The sequence below is a fragment of the Typopeltis vanoorti genome, chromosome 6, assembly GCF_054136105.1.
Source record: "Typopeltis vanoorti isolate ZY-2024b chromosome 6, IOZ_Tvanoo_1.0, whole genome shotgun sequence".
Classification (NCBI taxonomy): Eukaryota; Metazoa; Arthropoda; class Arachnida; order Uropygi; family Thelyphonidae; genus Typopeltis; species Typopeltis vanoorti.
This window is the reverse complement of record NC_143554.1, coordinates 4,186,949-4,203,345: the sequence shown is the minus strand read 5'-3', so window position 1 is coordinate 4,203,345 and position 16,397 is coordinate 4,186,949. Positions and strand designations below refer to the sequence as shown.

Here is a 16,397-nt window from a genome sequence, read left to right as displayed (position 1 = left end):
GAACGAACAAAGATTCGCCTTCTTTTCTGACAAAGTGCAGGGGGGGGGGCGGTATTTCATCCGATTTTTTTATTTTATTTCTTTTTTCTCGGCGCAGCAGAAGTAATTCGATTACACGTTTTGGTAATTTTATTAAAGTTCGCGCACAATTAAAGCATTCTTGGCAGGGAGAGACAGAACGAGGAAAAACTCCGATGAAGAACCGACGGCTCATTTCTTAAAGTTCATCACAAAATCGTTTTTTCGCCGTTGACTTAATTGTCCTCATTTAATCCCCCCCCCCCCCTCAAGTATTGCAGCGGAGAAAGTAAGTGACGTATTAAGTGTCAACCGCGCTGTTCCGGATGTCGCACCGAATAAAAAGTGGCTTCGCTTTGCCATTGCGAAAGATGGTCAAAGAAGAAGAAGGGGTGGGTCTTGACAGGCGATGACCACTGCGGGCTTCCTCGCAGCTGATGTTTCCAGCTCCGGAATCGTAAAATATTCTTCTGCAGCTCAGCCGTCAAAGGGAGGGACAGCAGCAGACACGTGTCACGAAGCAGAATAGGTGACATTTTATCGTTAGTTCCTTTTGAACTTTTGTCGCCACTTTGTGTCGGGTGTACGCGAATTAAAGCGCGAGGTTTTAATTTCTTTCGGAATTTTGTTTTTAATTTGTTCATCGCGTTCAGTTTGCTGAGCCCAACGAGGGCGTTCGTTTAAGGCGCGAGATTCGTTTAAGCGGAGAGGAATCGAGCTGCCAAACAAACAGTCATTTGAGAAGACTTTTCTTTCTTTCCAACGAAGTCTTTTCTTTTTCGTTCAGTTTTTCGATGCATTTAATTTCAAGATGAGCAGCAAATAAGACGCCGAGCTAAGAAAAGGAGTCGTGCGAGGGAAAGAAGTTGCTTTTAAATCCCTCGAGGCATTCGGAATTTGTTTTGGGGGTTGCTGAAGTAGCTCCGCTTGCAAACAGCGCTGTTTCATCAGTGCCATCGTGAGGCCTCAAACTACTTCTTTCCATTTCTTCTTCACTCGACTTCAACCATCGTTTGTTTCTTTGTCGCATCGAATGCTTTTCTGATTTCATCGATTTAAGATTCATCAAAGACCGAATTTCTCTTCCTTTTTTTTTTATGATATTCTTCTGAGCTCGTCCACCCCCCCCCCCTTCAGAAAATGCAACCCCTTTGACCTACTTCGGCATTTTCATCCCTCTTCCAAGGAGCTTTTTCATTTTCAAATTCCCAAGGGGGTCGACTCGGAGCCTGAGAGAGATTATTGCGTTCTGTCCATCGCATTTCTTTTCTTTTACTTTCCCCATTTTGCTCTCCCGCCAAAAGGCTGCGGGTTCGAATCCCGACATGGATGTTTGTGGTTGTCTATGGAAATACCAGTGTTAGCGTGAGCGGCAGATGGCGTGGGTGTAGTTGAATTGAGGTGGAGACAGAGAGCTTTAGAGTAGTTGCCCTCCCTCGATGAGTTTTAGGACTCTCTGGAGGTGTCACGTAATTATAACGCATGAATATTTAAATCGCTGTGCAGTTTATATTTATTGCTCGCCTCTGTTACTTTCTCAACACTGCTTCTGTTTTGCTTACTTTTATTTCCATTAATTCACTTGTAGATTTCATTCTCGTGCCACAAATTTCCTTGCCGTTGGATCCCTTAGAATCCAACGAGGTTTCCTGGCTGGTCAAAGTGCCAACGGCTTCTTTCCTGTATGCATCGCCAGGCGAGCCACTTTCATTCAGAATCGACGCTGGATTGACCTGGTTTAGAAACCTGAAGAACCTTTATCAGGGCGTTTGAGTTTGAAGGGGAGCTGGACAGTCCCATACGAAGACATTGAGTTTTCCTTTCCGGAAAACTCAATTTTTTTTAACCTACAAAAGAGCCAAACCGACTGGAACAAGCGCACAACAGACATAGCACAGCAGCCTCGGAGTCTCAGCTTGTAATTGCAAATACCAGCACCATCTGCTGGTTGTGGATAGAATCCGAGTTGGATGCAAACAAGTCTCGCCAAAAATGTGCAGTCGCGAAGGGAAGGTCGAAGTCCCAATAAAAATCCCACGGACGCGAAATAGTGACAAGGAAGGTGGCGTTTAGGTGGCCAAATGCTACTTGAAGAGATCAAAGACGGAACCATAATTATGCGTCGAGTTATGCTCAAGACTGTCCGAAACTAAGACGTGACAGCACGAGATGGCAGTTTTAAACGTTTTCACTTTTTTGTTTTGCATTTTTATGGCGAATTTGAGAGCGGATGGATACATTCGGCTGTCCCACGAAGATCGAATTCAAACGAGGAAGTGGGGTCAGTTGCCAGGAAAATTTCAATGCAAAAAGCAGTCGGCAACACTCCTCATGAAACTCGAACTGAAATCTTTCTAAATTCTCCATTGGACTGGAAAACAAGACGCGAGTTTAAAAATCAAATTTCAGCTTTTATTGATCGCCTTTCGCTGACTTAATAGCGAAATACGATGATGGGACAGAACGCTACGTTGCTTTGGTGCTTATTTTAAACTTGTGATTCCTCTTAAGAATGATCACTTAACGAGTGGTCTCATACGAAACGACTTCCTCCAGCAAGGAACTCGAACAACACGGAGGAAGGGATTAAAATGACGCACTCGCGTCCGATTGCCATCGCAAATAACGATCCGAACTCCATCAGAAACGTTACGGCGGATATCCGGGGAATGGTTGTCGACATTCATCCTTCTCACAGAGAAATAAAACTGAAATGCGATGACACGATTGAGCCCAAGTAATCTGCGCAAAATGCGCGTGCCGTCCCATTCCATTCGGGGAGTCCGAAAACAGTTTGTGCCGAATCTTTTGTTTTCGCATAAACCGGAAAGAAACGAGATCGAGCTGTCCCACGGCAATCCTCGAAGGTCCGTCTTTCATTTCAATGAGTTCTACAACTTGAACTGCGCCCGTTTCAGAGCAATGCTCGTGTCGCATTCTGCGTCTGTGTGGTGTGGTTGCGAAACTCGTTATGGCAGACATTCGTCTTAAGCGAACGCTGTGTCGTCCGATCCACTGCATTTATGTGCTGTCAACGAAATCTGCTCATTCTTGATGAAGGTGATTATGCAAATAGGATAGAGGTTCGTTCGTTCCAGAGATATTGCATTTTAGATGGGCCTGCACGTAGGTGCAGGTTCATCTAAATTGTGTGCTGCTTGTAGGAGCTCAGCAAGCGCCCCCTATTCGCTCATTTAAAATCATTCCACGCTTGTTGATGAGCAGCTGCTGATTCTCTCAAAGCAGATTGCTCTCGGATATGCTAACACTTTCAAGTATTCACGAATATTTTCTGACTCGTTTTAGGGGCTGCTTCATTGCATTGAGGTTCTTTTACCTGTTTGAGCAAACTGGAAGAAAATTGGGTGAAAGGTTATTTTTAAAAAGATCAACCTTTCCACGAAAGGAAAATCCTGGAACTCCAACTTGTGATTGAACTACTTGTATATTAATTCGCGCCGGTTGTTCTTTGATGGATGGCTTTTAGCAGATTTAAGGAAGGTTGCTGTATTTCCACGCTTCATTTGACCTTCGCAGCATCGACTTATAGGGGACTGATCACCCGCTAGGCCGAATACAAGTCAAATTTATAGCTTGCATTCGTGAGAACTTCTCAAGAAAGATGCGCCGTTTGCCCTTCGGTTGGGAAGATCTTGGCACTGCCCCCGTCTAGGACGCAAGATTTATATGAAGAGCCGATCTTCTTCACAGGTGGAAACGTTTTCCCCTGGAAAATCCACCAAGATCATCAGTAGCAATGATAACCCACGATTCTCGCACCATCTCTTTGGCGATTGTTCCTCCAGTTCTTTATCATTTGGCTCATCTGCACACAATTCAGTCTTCCTGTGGCGTTCTGTTCACGCGGTGAATCTATTTGTGTGTTAATTGATCGATTGCGAGGTTGGTTCTTGTAGAACTCCTCTTCCTTGTCTGTTTTTCTCAAGCGCATCAACTCCCTTCCTTTAAATCTTTTGGTTTTGTCAGAAGGTCTTCTGAATGCAATACTTGGTAACATTCTAGTCGGGATTTTTCAGAACTGAATGGAATTCGTCTTCTACTTCAGCAATTAATATTGGATCACCTGCACATCGTAGCGGATTTAGTCGGTCAGTTACTTCTGACTCTGTTCCTGCGCTATTATTGAGTGCATTTGCTGATAGATCGCACCAGAGTTGTACACACAACTAATCCGGTCCTAAAACGTATGGACCGCACTGTGTATATTCTCGGCATTTTCTCCGAATGTTGGGTCACTTATTTCGCTGATGATCATGCGTTCTAATTCTGTGTTTGTTAAAGTATGCCATAACCCGAGAAGGCAAGGTTGAATTTTGGTCCGGTGAGGTTTCGCCGTGTGCTTTTCAACTAAAGAGGCCCCATACAGTAGTGACGCGCCTTTTCTCCCCAAAATTCAAGAGTTTCACGTGCAGAATGATCCAACCGACCGGAAACGTACGACGGCAAATCGCTCATAAGATTATGACCTGCGTGAGGAGAGGCAAACCCTTTGGTATATTTGAAAGTAGAACTTGAAGGAAGTATGAGAGTGTTGGGAGAGTTGTGGTTGGTAAATGGACGATTTTCGTTACATCAGAGAACATTCTTCAGCTCTGTTCCGTCGGATTGGAATCGGCGGTAGGTAGCGAAGCTTCAGTGACAAACTCCAACGGGTCAAACTAGGTTTCGCTATTTGGAGACAGCAGAGGAATGTAGGTGAGTGGGCAGAAGGAAATCTTAAGCCAGAGAAGATCAAAAACAGAGAATTCAGGATTTGACCATTCTTTGTAGCTTGACATTGGGATTTTACCAAGGCACAAGTGCTGCCCTCTTGGTAGCGGAACAGTAAAGTGCATTTTGGACTGTGAGACGTACCTGGTTGTTGAGGTGGAATTTGGGGTTCTGTCAGAAAGAAGGTTGGGTCATGACTGGGAGGGGAGGGGGGTGATGTATGTCGCGAATGTTTGTGAACAGGGTGCGGGAAGGATATTTTGTGTCCTGGTTTTACTTTTAAGGAGGTTCTATTTTACTGCAGTGACACAGGAACTGTCGGATACGATGTTCGTGTTCATCTTGGTGATTAGCTGAAAGAAAGCGGACATGCAGTGTGGAAAAAAATACTCTTGGATATAACTACCAATAGCAGAGCACCCAATCTCCTTGCCATTATTCTCTACCTTAATTTTTATGTAATAAACTCTTCAGGTTGCGTGCACTTACAACTCTTGTCATGGAAAATGTCACATTGAAAGGCAATCGAGAAATGTTTGCATATCTCAAATATTTATCTTCTGTTGCGTAGTATTTTCATGTAGATCAATAAATTCCAAATTCGAGGAAGTAGGGCACATGTCTCGCGCTATGTAACGCGACACATAGCCCTTAACCGAACCTTGTGGGTGGATAACCTTCAGAGATGATGACGAGACGTGAATGAGATTTCACACAACTCGACAGAAACACACGAAAAGTCCAGAGATGATTTGATGAGGAGGAGAGGAAACCAGAAGCGAAAATGAGCGAGATGCCCAATGCGTCTCCCCCCCTCTTGTTTTAAAGGGTTCTATCTTACCATCCTGTCGCTTATTTCCCGTGTTAGACCAACAGAATTCAGCAGGAAGGACTGAGCGATGCATAACCTCGCCATGGAAACGGACCATTGATCGCTAGCTCACGTTGATTATTCTCTCCGCACACCGGTAAATGACGTACATGATCCTTCTCCCTGCCGTAAGGCTCGCGCTTCCATTGACGCAGCGTGTGTTAGTCCAGCGCGATAAAGAATGATTGCGCATAACAGAAATGGCCAACGAAGGAGGATTCAATGGCTTAAGAAATAGGAGACAAGTCAGTGGGGGCCCCCACCAACCTACGATTTACGGTAATGATTGAATGATTGTGTCCATCGTTGACTGATGCGCAGGAAAAACAGTTCGTTAGAGGTGGGCTGTGAAAGGCCGCTCTCGTTGCACCAACAGAATTCGTCGATGCAGAAAAACGCAACGCACCCCCCAATGCTGTTTTTGTGGAAGAGAAAAGCGAAATGTTTTTTGTATTTGAAACCACTCGGAGGGGAGGCATGATCGGCCAAGCTCATCAATTTTCTCGTCACTTTAAACGATGCCTGTATAGTGAGGTCACCGATGGATTTGGACATCCGACAGCCGTAACTGAAAGACAACTCCGAGTTCAAGAACAAGCAGCCGAGTTTCTGTTCAAATTTCTTCTCCTCAACACAATTTTTCGTCCTGCGAATCTTTTTGCCACCAAAAATCTGAAGAAAAATTTGCGATTACATTTGTAAGAAATATCCCAAATATAAACTCCCATCCAAATCTCCCTTCGAGAGCGGAGTTGTCGCAAGCGCAGTGAACGGAATCGAATGAGGGCATCAACAAAGCTCGTGAGATTCGGCAATTATTTGACATCAAATATTTTCCTGGCGAGGTTTTAAATAAACGAAAGCTCCGTTGCAATAGAAAAGTATCGGCACGTGATTCCTTCCGACGACATTCTGTGCACGTGTACGCGGCTGTTCCTTATCGCGGCTTAATGGTGGACTGGAAAATAACGCGAGACGTGCGAAGGCTTCAACTCCTTCCCTTCCCTCGCGTGTTTCGATGTTAAGCCGAATGTCAACTAAGCTCGTTTCCCTAATTCCGTTTTGATTTCCTCGTAGTTACGACCTTCTGTCAATCCCACGCGCCGCAAAGCTGAGCATTGGAAACGCGATGGGTTCGTTAGTGCGGTGCATTCGCGTAGTTTTAATTGACGTACAATACGGAGATTTAAATTATTCGCGCGCATATTTTGCACCCGAAGAATGCAATTATCGATGCTAGACGGGGTTAATCGGATGAGCTCGAAGATCCCTTCAAACTTTCGTACTGTTTAAAACGTCGTGCAGTGTTCTTTATCAGTTGTCGTGTTTACAGAAACAGACACTTCCTACTTGTACTTCGCTCTCTCTCTCTCTCTTAATCTATCTTGTTTTCATTCTTGAGATAATTCCACTGGGCTTTGTGCGTGCGAAATGCAGTTTAAACTTGGAAAAATTCCAAAACTTGTTTTAATTGATGAAGAGACGATTGAAGTTAAAATTCAGAGAAAGAAAGCGAACAGAAAACGAGTAATCGCTTGTCAATGACAGAAGACTCGCGCGCGTTGTTCAACCTGCTCATTGCAGCGGTTTGATCAACGATTCATTACGAAACATTCTCCAATATTAATTACTGCGCAACAAACCGCATCATCCTCAGATAGAGGGCGCCAGCGTCACAGCCGCTTCACTGCAATTAGCTATCGACAACATTTGCATTCGAAATTCATGAACGTCTGTTGGATCGTAAAATATGAAGAGAGAAAAGCGTGTACGTTACCACTTCTCTGTACGAAGGGGAGGGGTCTCCCAGGACGACGGGCAGCGAGATCAGCAGCAGCAGCACGGAATGAGACATCAAAGCCACCACGAGGTTGCGGTGAACCTGCAGCCGAGAACACTGCAGAGATCTGAAAGAAGAGTCGTTCGCATTAATCGTGGAAGATTAACAATATTTTGAATTTTAAAAGTTCCAATGATTAAGGTTTACTAATTAATGTTAAAAAAATGAAACAAATGCCCAGAAACAATTCTCGTTATCGCAAAACATTGAAGAAAGTTCTGTTCTGAGAGAGGAGTCTGAGTGCTCAGCATCTCCCTTGGCTTTCTGAGCTTCGATGCGCTAAATAAACTCGTCGCAGAATACCTGAAGATGCTCTGAACTGTGCGCAGGGTGAAACGCTGAACCGGCGCGAGGTTGGTGGTGAGCGAAATACTTGAAAATGCAAGAAAGAGTTCGTTTGCTCAATGATATTGAAACATCGTGAGTGTTGGTAGAAAGCACTCGATCGGAAGCGATTTCTCCACTCTGTCGGAGTGCGAGGTGCCTGCGGGAATTTCTAAAGTTCTGCGCGAACCGGAGATTTCATAACACAATCTGAACAACATCCGCGTTTGCAAATATCGCAAAGGAATACCACGAGAATACGAATGACAGGATCGGAGTGTGCGAAAGGACTTTATTTCATCTCCACGTGGAGACGGAATCCTGCAGAATAAAACTTCGTTCTGTCCGCTATTTTATTCCTTGGCCGAAGGAAGAAACCCTCATCAAATATTGGCATCGCATGTCCATGAAATGCCGAAAAACTCACCCGTACTTCGGACGAAATGAGGAACTGTTATTTGGCGAAGAAAATCTCACCACATCTGTTTGGTCTGTCTTCGGTGATATCCGAAGATCTTTTGTAGAATTCGGAAATTGGTCCAAATGGGAGCGATAATGAAACGTCATCGTAGGTCAGTTCGCTTTCCAGTGAGAAAGCGAACTTTCTCACTTCCTCCTTTATGCAAAGTTTTCTTGAAAATACAAGAATGAATCATTTTGCATCTTGTTCAAGCTCTTCACGAATATTTCCCCAACTTCTGACACGTCCATTGAGGGGCATCCCCACCTCACCCCATATTCAGGTCGATGAATTCACTTCGTCCTTCCTCTTGAGCGCTGCAAGAAGACAAAAATTAAAGCTGCATACAAACATCGGATCGTGTTTCCCTCAGACTGCAGTTCGGGGCTTAGAATCACTGGGGGGTAAGATGCTTTTTACCTGCCGGAATGCGCGTGAAAGATTAAAATAGCCAACGACTTTAATGATTCTTTCTAGGACTTAGTTCACAAAGGAGGTCATTTTTTTAAAAGAAAAGTAGATGGAATTGGTGTCAAAGGACCCCAAAAGGACAAAATTAACCCAAATTGCAATTCTTGATATTTTACGATTAGCACGTGCTCAATACGTTTCAGAGCGCGTTGAACAATACCGGAGTCCGTGAAAGTTCTCCCATTTCTTCGAATATTTATTCCCATGTTATCGTTCGTCTGAGGGATCCTTTTCGTTGCTAGGGAGGTGGATGCAATTTTCGCCTCAACGGATCGGTTTACAGGACTCCAACAGGAGTGCTTCACCAAAGCTCTGTGGGGCATTTCCTCCAAGCACGCGGCCACATCAGAGAGCCGCAGAAATCATTTTATGGCCTTTCTTGGGGCGGTAAAGACGTCCATAAATAAAGAACGGCAACCAGACCGGCGAACTAATGATAAAGACCTCCCGCTGGATAATGACCGCAGCATATCGCGGTTCACAGTGGCGAAGGGATCCAATAACGTCCGCGATTTCTTCCACCTCGGTACACTCGCGAGCTTGTCACCGTATAATGAGCATCCTTTGACGAGGCGAATACGAACCTCGTGTATGGCCTGCGGATTATGATCAAAAGACAAGCTGCGGACTCGCAAATTTTAATGGGACACACTCGTAATACGACGCGATGCTGGGAAACAAGTTTTCTTTTATGCCCGTAAACAGAATTTGTAAGACGAGCATTTTTGTTCCTGTTTTTATTTGTGGGTGTAAACCCCCCCACCCCCTTAAAGTGATCCACGTTAAAGAAGAGATTTGTGTTAAGAAAGTGAAACCGACTTGAAATATTTCGCTAACAACATGACCGAGAGGACTTGGCAACATAAATGTTCCGCGACATTAATCTACGCGAGGAGGAACGATCGACAGGTGAAACAGGCATTCGTACATTAAACGGGCGAATATTGCCGTTACTTTAACGCTACCATCAGCTTCACAATTTCCCATTAAAGCGAAGCAAACGTTTTCCAAATTTGCCTTCATTTTCACTTTTGCGTTGCGAAGAGCGATCTGCTCTGCGCGCAAATCGAAGAGCAAAACGAGGGCCGAAGTTTCAGGGTTCAGTCCGTGGGGAGTCGAACTTGTGTAATTCGAGAACTTGTTATGGCCTCGCAGTTTGGCATTCTGCAGCCGAAGCAGTGCGAAACATCTGCGAAGGGAAACGGGTTGTCGATGAGAGAGCATCGCATGCAATTGATTGGACTTCAAGGTTGACGTTCTCGTTCCAGACATTTTGATCCCGAAAGGAATGCGTTTCAAAATCGATCTTCTGAAACAGACCCTTGTGGACCGCCCTCAAGGGAAAGTTTGCGACGTCTTACTTGCCAGCATTGCAACAGAACTCATCGAAAGGTTCCTCGAGGACCAGAACGAGCTGCGTTGAGGTTTCTAAGGAATTGGTGCAATACCGGGGAGTTTCATCCAACTAAAAGGTTCCTTTCAAATTTCCTCTTTACGTTGGGGGTCTGCGCTTTCAAGGACCGAGTCTGCTCTCGTAGAGGGATCAAAGTGGAGCGGAGAGATGGATGAGAGCTGTTCAATGCGCGTGCTTATCTTTCACTGGAAAAAGAATGCTGCGAATTCATGAAGCGATTTCGTAAACTCTTTTAATTTCTGTGGGGGTTAAGACCGAAGCAACTGCGGTTATGAGGCCAGTGGATTACGTCTGTTGATTGCGCGTATTCTTCTAACCGGTTTGCCTGTTTTGCGGAAGGAAAAACGCTCGTCTTCGTATGAGACCGTAAAACTCACCTTCGACCGAAAAGCTCTTATAAGGGGCCTTCGACTACGTAAGGGGTGATCAGGGGAGAAAGTAATCGCTTCCGTCGTTACACTGTCTGCTACTACCACAGTTTTGCGCTGACATCCTCCCGCCGGTTCTCGACGGGCTTTCTTTTTCCGAGAAATGCTGAATTCAAATACACGAAGTGACCAACATATTAGGAACACTCCATCGTCCGGGGGAACTTAGCTAGAAAGGGTTTGCACGTTTATTTCAATGCATGCGTACGGACTTTCAGCGAGTGCGATAATCCAGTGCTCGATTTCTTACGCAAATGCCACCGAAGCTACTTCGAACTCACGCACAGAAACGCTGACATGCATAAAGGATGTTCCCGTAATCGTAAAACATGCAGCCACGAGTAGTCCTACGGCTGGAAAAAACTTAGTCAAGCAAGAGGCTGCTGACGACACTCAGTCTAACGGATGACTCGGGGATCAAGTGGCGACGAAGTACAACAGCGGTTTGCTACCAGACGTGGACAGCAAGTTTCATACCCTGCAATTGCACGACGACAATCCAGGGGCCCCGCCCCTGTGACATAGAACACCGCCAGTTGGCCCTGGTACAACAGACGCAGGTTCATCTACGTGAAGCGCTTTCGATATGAAAAAATTGGTTCAAGTAGGTATTCGAGGGAGGGAATTTTACTTCGGGGATTCGTCAAGCGAAACGAGTTGTGTGGAGGGGGTTTCCTCTTGAACCGTAATTTCTTGTTAAACAGACGAGCAGTCCCAAGAACAGGCTCACGTGATTGTCTCAGCTGGTAAGCCCGTGAAAACTTAAAACTAATCCCATTTTAACCACGGATCTTTTCAGGTTAGTTTCCGTCCTTTCAGTGGCTTCTAATTTCTAATCCAGATTGCAAGAATCATCAAAACGAATTGAACTTCCTTCTCCTTCTGAAATATTTTTATCGCAGGAAGTTATTTTTCTGTCGCGAGGGGGTTCCGCGTTATAAAGGAGGACGTAAAGAACTCTTCCATCAAGACGAGACGAATGCAAATCCGTGTGGTGATAGCGGATCTAATTGCGTCTTTGATTCTCCAATTCTTTCCGTCTCGCGACTTTCAATCCGTGGCAGACGGCACCATTTCTGTGACGTAAAACGCAGAGGTCATCAGCTCGCATCATTTGTTTGCATTAGCGGATCTCGAGGGATTTCGCGGAAGAATTTCGATTCAATTGCGTTTTATTTGTTTGATTAAGAGGGAGTCCTCGTCTCGCGCAAACGCGATGTTAAATCTGGCATTCCGCCAGTTAACCTCACCCTCAACGGCGCATTCAGAGCTTTCTCTTGGGCGCGAGCGAGCTGTTGTTTGTTATTAAACTTTTTCTTTCCACGTCGAACTCGCATCGGAGCAGATGTTTTAATCTTTTCATCGCGTACGTCTTGTAAGAGAATTCATCCTTTATTGAACGACCTCGGAGGAGAGAAAATAGCGGCTGCCACATAAATCAGCGTAAATGAGAGCTCCTCGGAGGCTTTGGCTTTCACGGTCAGACCACCCTGTTTGTATGCTGTAACTTAATCTTTCAAAGCGTCAAGCTTTGCTTGAGTCGTCTTTAAAATTGTCTTTTTGTTCAAATCCCCGTGAAGCCACTTCTCTGCATTACTCACGTGTAGAGTAGGGAAACCAACGTTATCTCTCCGAGCAGATCCAAAATTTTAATACGTTTTGTGATTTATGAGGAGAAAAGGAGAAAGTCGACGATGTGGATCAGGTCATCTGTAAGGATATATATTTTTTTAATTCTATGGTTTTTGTGTCACGTGCGAAGTTATCGAGGCTCGAGTGTAAGCTAGCTACGAACATTTAATGAAAAGTAATGCATCAGGACAGACACTTTTGGTCACCTTGAAAAGAAGGACGAGGAGAGGAAATGTTCGGCTCATTAATGTGCGTAATCGGCGGTGCGGTTAACACTAAGTAGTCCGGTTTGTGATCGGCACGTTTCAGAGTTAACCGCAAGGGAAGTGACGTCGGTTGCATACTTTCGAATGGAATGCAAAATTTTAGCGAACCAAAAACTGCTTTGAATTTTCGCATTTTGTTGAAATTCTTAAAATTATCGCAGAAAAGCATTTTAAAATGTGAAGAAAAAAATTATTTTCGTGTTGAAACTTGTGGAGATAACTTGTTTTAAGGTGCACGCTGATCCCTGAACATTTCTAGATGGCTATAACCAGCCACCCGTACTTGAGATGGGCGGGCGAATTTGTGTTGCGGTTCCGTTTTTTATAAAAAAAAAAATCCCAAGTGCATTGGCATCGCCCATCCGGTGTAGCAACTTGTAATGGTTGAAACGACGAAACATTTCCGTGAAGATTGCACACGCTTAACAGACAGACACACCGTAGACATTACAATCAAGCGGAGCATTACGTTACTTTTTATGAGCACGTGCTTTCGGAATTGGCGTTCTTTTGAGTGCTTAGTTGAATAGGGTAAAGAAAAGAAATCAGTAGAAATACAATTTTATTAATACAGACCAGTATTTTACAATAAAAACATTTATTCGAACCTACCAGTTTCGCCAGCAAACTGTCTGGCTTTTTCAAGGCAACACGGAGATATGAAAGTTAGTAAATGCAAATTAAAAGGAACATAGAAAACGTTGTAAACCAAACTAGTATCTATGGTTGCACGTTTCGCGTGACAGAGATGACTTATTGTTCTTATTCATTATCACGCATGCGTATTTGTTGTAGACTTGTAATGTGATTACTGGCTAGCTGTAGTTCAGATTGATTGAGAGAGAGGATCAAGTTTTTCCACGAACTGTTTAGAATTCCCCCCTGATTTCTGTTGAGGTTTCCGCCGGTTATTGACACTATTGTGGCTTCCTTAAATACACGATGCCTGTAGTCGTCATCGAGATATGGCATGGAGCTGTTTTGCCAATCTATCGTGTGGTTAGACGTGCAGAAATGATGCGCTAAGCCGGAAGAGATGCTTCTGTTGTGGTTTACATCACCAACATGTTCTTTTTGTCTAATTTCTAAACTTTGTGAAGTTTGTCCGATGTAGGCAAGACCACAGGATGTGGATGATATTTTCATCATATGGCAAGACAGCTTAGCAACCTAAAATCGTTTGTAGATATAATCCACTCAATACCTAGCAAGATAAAATTCACTCTGGAAGTAGAAAACAACAACCAACTGCATTGTTTAGATATCTTGATAAAAAAACAACAACCTAACAGTGTCAAATTATCCATTTACAGAAAGCCCACAGATACTGGAAGATATCTTCATTATACTTCAAACCATCACAAGACACACAAACTGAGCATTATCCCCATGTTGAAACATAGAGCCAAAAAGTTTATATCAGAAGAGGAGGATACACAGAATAAACGCTCACTAATAGCCAACTCATTCTCACAAAATGGATATCCTCAAAACATCATCAAAAAATATCTGTACAATGACAACCCCAGACAAGAAGAATCCCACCGTCAGCACATTTCTACTGTAGTGATACCTTTCATCAAGTCGATTTCTTATCAAATAGCAAGAATACTCAGAGCACACAACATCAGAGTGGTCTTCAAACCAACCCCCAACATCAGACAAGTTTTAGGATCTCCAAAAGATAAAGTTCCTTTCTACAAATATCCAGGAGTATTTTACATTCCCTGCTCGTGTGGTCTTGTGTATTTCTATTATAAAACGACCAAAAATGTATAATTTAAAAAGAAATTGTTCTTCATCGTCGAGTTGATGCGTGACCCCCCTAAAGAAGCATCTTCCCTCTTAATGGAAGATTGGCAACTCTCTTCATAACCCATTCCGATGGTTTGTGTTATTTTTTTGTGGATTTATATCGAGGTTTAGTCGACGAATGAAAACAGAAATGGCGATTATCAAATGAAATTATTCTCGTGTAATTTTATGAACTTATTTTTTTCATTTCTAAAAACGCAGCATCAAATTTGTCATCTAAGTAGAAAAACGCGTGTTTCTACTTAGTAAATAGAAATTATTCTAAGTATTGAATTATCCTGTTCAGCAAGGAGTTGGTTACCCGAATCAAAGTCTGTCTTTGGAAAAGAGCGGATTTTTGCAACAATTCAGGAGAATCTTCATTTTTTGTTACCCAACAAAACTTATTTTGTATTATCTAATGATAACCCAAAACTTGTCGAATAGGAAAAAATATAAAACCAAAATGTAAACACTTCAATCGCATATTCTGCTATTTTGCAATGTCGAAAATAAACGCAAATTTTAAATCTGATTTGTTTCTTCTCGATTCTTTCTTTGAAGAAATCAACTCCAAGCAATCCATTTTATTGGAATTTTCTTTGTTTCATTGCCTTGAGAAAGTTCTTTGTTCGGTCTGTAGATCAGAATCTCCGGATTATGTAATGTCAGCCCATCCTCCCCCAATGCTGCTAATGGAGGTGTGTGCGTGTGTGTGTGTGTGTGTGTGTGTGTGTGTGTGTGTGTCTCACAGGCTTAAAAGCCTTTCGCAGTGGAAATTTCGTGTAGTGTTAACGTCTTTAATTCTCTTTCATTCTTACTGCTGCAAATGAAGAGGAGAGAAGACAAAAGCCTTGATATTAGCGCGATGTAAGAAACCCTTTCAAGAGAAACGCATTGTTTAGAGAAATAAACTTTCTCTAAAAAGGCCACTTACGTCACTTTCTATTCTTTGTCTTCAAACATGAAGACAGAAGTTTGTGTCTGCGTCCAACAATAGGCTCGTTCTTGACAGTAATAAGTTCTGTTGTTGAAGACGGATCGAAGAAGTGAGGTTCTTCTTTGGATAAACTCAACCTTCAAGATCATGTTTGATTTCTTCTGTTCAGTTAGTTGGAGTTTGTTGTTGACAACGTCACAAATGCTTTCTTCCGATGACGAGGTCTTTAGGGTTCATCCTTCAGTGCGAAGTGTATTCCTGTACTGATCAGTTACTCGAAGTTGTGAAGAGGACCTCCTACTGTTACGGAAGACTAAGGTGGGCACGATCTTAAACAGAAGTATCAATCTGGCACACGAAGATTTGGCTCTCCAATCGTTAGCACCTCAGAAATCACCCACTGGATAAACTCGATCTTCAAAATAAATTTTACAAGAAGTTCAACCGTAAAGGAGAAGTGTATGCTTGGGTATCTTGATTCCCAATCCCACATCCAAAATAACGGACGTATTGCAAGTCCTTACTGGAGAGGGACGTTTGGTCCTTGTAAACGGACTGTGCGAATAACAAAAGCAATCCACGCCTGCTTTTACAGCATCCGACTTTTAATTGTAACATTCCATCGATAAATTTAAGGATGTGAGAAATTGAAAGTCGTCTGAGCACGGGTGGGAACAGCCCAAATTCGTGTAATTCAAGTATTCTCCGATTAACGTTAACACAAGTAACCGAACTATTTCTAACCCTCAGCTAAGTGATGCGGCAGCCATGACAACTACCAAGCAGACAATGAAATGAGATGAGGGGGTTGTCATCCAGTAGCCAAGAATGCTAACCAAAAGTTGTACAAGTAACTCGTGATGTAGTTTGGACCTTCCTCTCTAGTATGTTCTTTGGAAGACCTAAACTAGCTCCTTAAGAATATGAAATATTATTCTGTTGTCGTATTCACGTAAGAATCACGAGGCTGCTGTGTTTCGTTCTAACTTTGTAGCATAGAATTTTGAACTTCGAAGCAAACTGAAGAGTTCCACGCGATGTTCGCTTAATACAAAACAGCAGCCTAAAGGAAACATGAAAATCGCCGTAAGCACGTCGATGGTGTAAAAGATTTAAGAAGACCAATCTTCTTTTTAATCCACACACAGAGCGAAACGTGTTTAGAAATCCGCGTTCAAACAAAGTGATCAGAGGAGCGTGAGCAGAGA

At 43.3% G+C, this 16,397-nt stretch overlaps 1 protein-coding gene across 1 annotated transcript in view; it reads right to left on the bottom strand.

Annotated features, from left to right (window-relative positions):
• Window positions 1-16,397, bottom strand: part of LOC150105255 (corticotropin-releasing hormone receptor 1-like) — a 190,978-nt gene that overhangs the window by 96,123 nt on the left and 78,458 nt on the right. The window contains exon 5 of the mRNA XM_090394652.1: window positions 7,398-7,527. Coding sequence (XP_090250778.1) covers window positions 7,398-7,527 — 130 coding nt within the window. The remainder of the gene's footprint in view (window positions 1-7,397; window positions 7,528-16,397) is intronic.